Consider the following 5,368-nt stretch of genomic DNA (forward strand, 5'->3'; position numbering starts at 1 on the left):
GTAGAAGAGTGCAGGTAGGTGTCAAAGAAACCTTTTTACAAGTTGCCCAGTAAATAGCGTGGGCTTCTTCGAAAGTAAATCCACATATCAGCTGAATCTATTCAGTACCACTCCAAGCCAAGAATTATGGAATGCAACTATTGAAAGCAACGAGGTAATTAATTTACCTGACCTGTAATAGTAAAGGCTAAAAAAACAGTGCTCCTCCGGCATTACAGACGTTCCAAGCTGAACAACCCCCACGTGTGCCTATATTCCGTTGGTTCAGCAGCTGCATGTCCACACTGCAGCTGCACGCCAGCGCGGATATCCCTGAGAATTTTACTTGCAACGCCTTGGGTTGGACTAGGTGATCTTTAAAGGTCCCTTCCAACCCAAACCATTCTAAGATCTCACATAGATTGCCCAAAACTTTCATGCTCCCTGTTAGCCTGCTTCCAGTGTCCAAACTGGCTTTGGAGGTGGGCAGCTGGAGAAGCTTTACAGCATTCCTGCCAAGCTGTAAGAGGGCTCTGTTGCAGCCCTACCCCAAAAGATTCAGCAGTATGATGCTATGCTGCACACAGTCAATGCTAGCTGAAATCAAACTCTAGCACAATAGATGATGCCAGATTAGATCAAAGAAGGGCCAAAACCCAATTATCCTTGGTTGATCTGTCTGCACTAGAATGAGAGTTTCAGGAGGAAATTCGGGAGGAATTACCAGTTTTGAGTTACCTGAAGTGAAAGCATAGAACTGTGTTGGCCCTAAAGGAAATAGCGACTGGATTTCCATGTGATTACTGGCTACACTTGGAGCCAGGTAGCCGTTATCAACGATACAAATATACTACATACAAGTATTTGTTTATTATGGATGATGACACTGATTCGGGTTTCCCACAATTAGGAGAGCACTTAAGGCAGAAGACCAGGCTAGAACATGTTTAAAATAAAAGTTTCCCGAGTCCTCCTCTAAGGACATTAAAAAACCACCCAAAACTTTCAGAGTTGCACTTGAGTCTTGTACAACAGGAACTGATAAGAGGGTGTAACCTTTAAAATAGCATAAATTACCATAACCTTTAAAATAATTAGCTTTTCAAAGTGTCTATCTACAGCAATAGCTGCTACTACTGTTCATTTACTTATAGCTAAAAATACATGATTAAAGAAAAATAAACGATTTTTGCCATCTATGCAATTTTAAAGCTTTTTAAAACATTCAAAACCTGAAAATGAAATGCAACTAAAAGTAATTTGGCCTGAATATGAACTTTTAACAAAAAAAAAGCTTTTTGGCTCATAAAAAAATAAAAGATGTAAGAGGGGATTAGTGAGGAGTTATTTTGTAACTAAGATTTTTGGAGTTGCTCCATAGATTTCCGATAGGACTCATTTCTACCCAGGCTGCCTTCAAGGGCATTCGCTGTCCCACAATTAAACAACCTTCCCACCTGACTTCTACAATATACTTCTACAGTTCTGCCCTGTAAAGTTGCTTGTTAGAAATCAGTTGCTTACCCAACACATTTTTCCCGCTGAGACAACTGTTTGTCTTAAATATACTATTTTCAAGAAAATGTGACAAACAGCTATTGGAGAAAGCTGGTTCATTTCTTCTTCAGGATAGTCTCATGGGAGTGGTTAACTGAGGCAGAAAACTATAGGACCGCTTTCTTCTCTGTGCTTATTTAAGAACTCTAATCTGAAGAGGCAATCTAAATCCTACTGAATACAGTCGGGTTACACGTGTTCAGCAGCTGCATTACCAAAGAGAAAAAAAAATCCGGATTTCCCATTGTTTGCTACATTGCAGATGTAATTAAAATAGTTTGTGTAAAGAAGACGACTGGCAAATTGGAAATGTTTTCTCTGGATCTCACAGCGACTGAAAATTTTGTCCCTATTTTTGTGAGTTACATTACTTGGAGTCACCTCTGAAAAAGGAAACTCGGCTCCTCCTAACTCGATTATTTTGCAAATACAATAAAAAGTAAGATTTAACTAAAAGGGTTGGAAATAAATATGAAGTGTTAGATCAGAACGTCTTCACAGAAAAGACGCAAAATCTCTAGAATCCTGCAGCAAAGTACAGGGTTCAACTAATGTTTTTTTTTCTCTTCCCCTCCCCACCCCATCAAAAACAGTGGAAATTTCAGATTCTGTTCCGTCAACCCCACCGGCAAAGGAGGTGGCCAAGAGATTCTCTACGCCTGATGCTAACCCTGTGTCAACAGAACCAGCCTGGCTTGCGTTAGCCAAGAGGAAAGCAAAAGCCTGGAGTGACTGTCCACAGATCATAAAGTAAACTGTAAAATTACATCTCTATTGCTGACTATTAATTGCTTTATTTATTCAGCTTTTTACACATGACAAAACTGAAAATGCATGTACTGAAGGACTGAAAACTGAACTGATTACCATTTTGCTCTAGCTCACTGTAAAGTCTACTCAAGTCATATATTCCATTGCTTTGACAAATAGCTCAGTGACGTCACGGCAAAAATTTCAGAGCCAGACTCTCAAAAATTTAAGAATGTTCAGCTGCTGGATGTAAATTTTAGCGAGTATCATAAAAAGGGCTGGAACTTCAGTTCGGAAGCTCCTTAAATTCTGTGAGTATTCGGTTCTGGAATTTTAGATCTCTACACTTAAGTGGAGATCTCAATTTTTTTTCAACACTCCATTGTTTAAAATTAAGGCAAGATGCATGTTCCCTTCTCTTATTCCTAATTTTTTTTTAAGTGTTAAACGGTATGAACTGTCAGTTCTACCTGCTATTTGAAAGCTTCTTCCCTAATGAAGAACTTCGGGAGACATCTTTCCACCTGCAAATGATAAGAAGAAAGATGGTACCATCCAAATGCTGGGGTAATTTCTTTCATCATAGGATTAATACACTGTATGAATATTCCCTCACTCCTAGGAAGAAAACAATTCATCCTACTTAACAAAAAAACACTATTTAAACAAAAGTCAGAAAGTTTTCAGAAGGAAGCCAGGGAGTCGGTGTTTATTCTTGTCATTTAAGTGCATCGCTGTTTGTGCTTGGCCATATTTAAGATGCACAGAGACAGTGATTGCAGATTGTAACTGTAAATCAATCGATTGGAACTAAAGTAAGTAAAACTATTCCTGTGCTCACGTAGCTGTAGAATTAGTAAGTTCCCACAGGAGTAAGACTTGCAGAACTGAAGTTAACTGAGAACTGAAAGCTAAGTCAGCGAGAGTCTCAAGAGTTTTAACTCTGCGTTCTTCCTGATTTTACTCCACGTGCAATTTCGGGTAGTTCAGATAACTTCCTGTACTTTGACCAATACAGCCAGAACGCTTCAGGAAGAAGTTTACTCACCCCATCTCAGGTATCTGCTGTGGCAATTGAACACACTATTATTTCTTGTAACTAAAAGAGAAATGTTCACCCCCTCCCTCTTACAAAAAAGGATAAAGTCCATAATGCAATAAAAATTTTACTATCCTCAACATCCCACAGAAATAGCTAGGTCAACATTTTAAAAAGTCACTCTAGTAAATGAATCTGTAACACACCTGAGTTTGTTTTACAAGGAAGTCTTTAACAAATTTGAACATCTCCTTCTTATAACCATAAGGCTCAAAGGAACCTTTAAGCCTACAACATCATAAAGGGAGACATTTTCATGAGAAGAAATTGCATCATTATAGAATGATACCACATAGGTTTCATGGAAGTATTTTAGCCAAACTGCTGTAGGCAGCATGAGGAGTAGCACTTTAAATTATGCAGAAAACAGAATGAAACCTGCCATATCCACCCGTTCCAAGAATCAAAAAGGACTTGTCAGCAAAAGTCAATATTGAATACACTATTTCCCACCAAACAGAAAACAATGGTTCAGTATTATGGTTACAATAGCACAAACACAATGGACATGTTAGATTGAGTAGATGCGCAGCAGCAAGATGGGTTTTTTTGGGTCTCTTAAGCCATCAGTTTTGCTGTTTCATATTTAAAACCAGAATCTCCACAGTAACTTTTTACCCTTAATATATTTAAAATGTTTTATACAGAGATGGGGTAATGCTGCTCTCAAATGCTTGGGGGGAAAAAAAACAAACAAGCCAACACTTAACGCCTTCAAAGTCAAATCGCTGCAAGCTTATCTGAAGAAAGAATTGGGCCCATAATTATTTTTGCTCTGCTAGCACCATGAATTAGTGCTTCTGAAGTTAAATTTACACTTTTTCTGAGTTTATAAGCCTGCAGTATGTATTTGTAATTACAAGAACTAAACTGCCTGAAATCCATCTTTATGATCATTTCTTGGGGGAAGGAGCCAGGCAGAAATATGGGGAAGGTGAAATAAATCGGGATTAAGGAATTAAAGATACTGGCATTCTGAAAAGCATAGCAAAATTAGGTGCTATTGTGCATGACATAAGGATGCAATTTTCCAATACAATACATTTATAGCACATAGAATAGAGCTTTCATTAAGGATGGTCTTAATCTAAAGCTTCAAAGCAGAGGGTTTTTTCCAACCATAAAGGTATCTAGTGTAATAATGGAAACTGTATTATGTACAGTACTTGGTGGAAACATTTCTAAAGTGTACATGTTCAACAGTCACATTTCATGTTAAATTAACAAAGATTTGCACTAAATACCCATGAAGTGAAGTGTTACTTTGCTTTAGAGCTTTGTTGCAACCATTTCTGATAAAGTGTTGGAAATCTGTAAAAATAAAACCAAAACATTACTACTGAGTTTAAAACAGCAAAAATGTTTTAAGAACCGAACAAACCACTATGTAGTATATTGTCTCAATTTTTTGTAACTTATATACACAAAATACCATTTCTTCTGACAAGGTTATATAATATTAACCTCTATGTTCATATAGTAATGTATAAAAACTATAAGATGTATAATTGTGGGGTATTTGTTGTGTACTTTTTTAATTTTTCAAATGTTTTAAAGTGCAATTGTTTATTATACTAATGTCATTTTAATTCTTATTAAACTATAACCCAGTCAAAATCATCTAATCAATGATGTATGTATTTTGTGTCTCCTTTTGCTAACCACGTAGTTCAGGTTTGCTTTATAAATAGAACTTTTTACAGTGCTACAAGTGTCTTGCCTATGTATTTCTGCTAACGATTAAATGGAGGAACCAGACACGATGAAGCAACATAGCCAGTGCAACTTTTACTTTACTTTTTAATTCAAGATGTTAGAATTCAAAGTAGATGGCTCATCAGAGAGAGAGAGAGAATAGTTTCTGCTGTAGTTCTTTTAGAAGACTCATCGGGAAGATGTTAAGTGTACTTTTGTCACTGCAAATACTTGATTCGCATTACTAAGACCACTGGTAATTCCTTTTAAGGCATTAAAGACAACCAA

The 5,368-nt window shown here is 37.0% G+C and overlaps 1 protein-coding gene across 6 annotated transcripts in view; it reads left to right on the forward strand.

The window, feature by feature from the left end:
* CRACD (capping protein inhibiting regulator of actin dynamics) overlaps window positions 1–5,088 on the forward strand; it is a 143,649-nt gene extending 138,561 nt beyond the window's left edge. For all 6 annotated transcript variants that reach the window (XM_076336287.1, XM_076336293.1, XM_076336289.1 and 3 more), the window contains exon 12: window positions 2,130–5,088. In XM_076336287.1, the coding sequence (XP_076192402.1) occupies window positions 2,130–2,290 (161 nt within the window). In that variant the 3' untranslated portion in view covers window positions 2,291–5,088. The remainder of the gene's footprint in view (window positions 1–2,129) is intronic.
* Window positions 5,089–5,368: the final 280 nt, after the last annotated feature.

This window comes from Aptenodytes patagonicus, chromosome 4 (assembly GCF_965638725.1).
Source record: "Aptenodytes patagonicus chromosome 4, bAptPat1.pri.cur, whole genome shotgun sequence".
NCBI classification, from domain to species: Eukaryota; Metazoa; Chordata; class Aves; order Sphenisciformes; family Spheniscidae; genus Aptenodytes; species Aptenodytes patagonicus.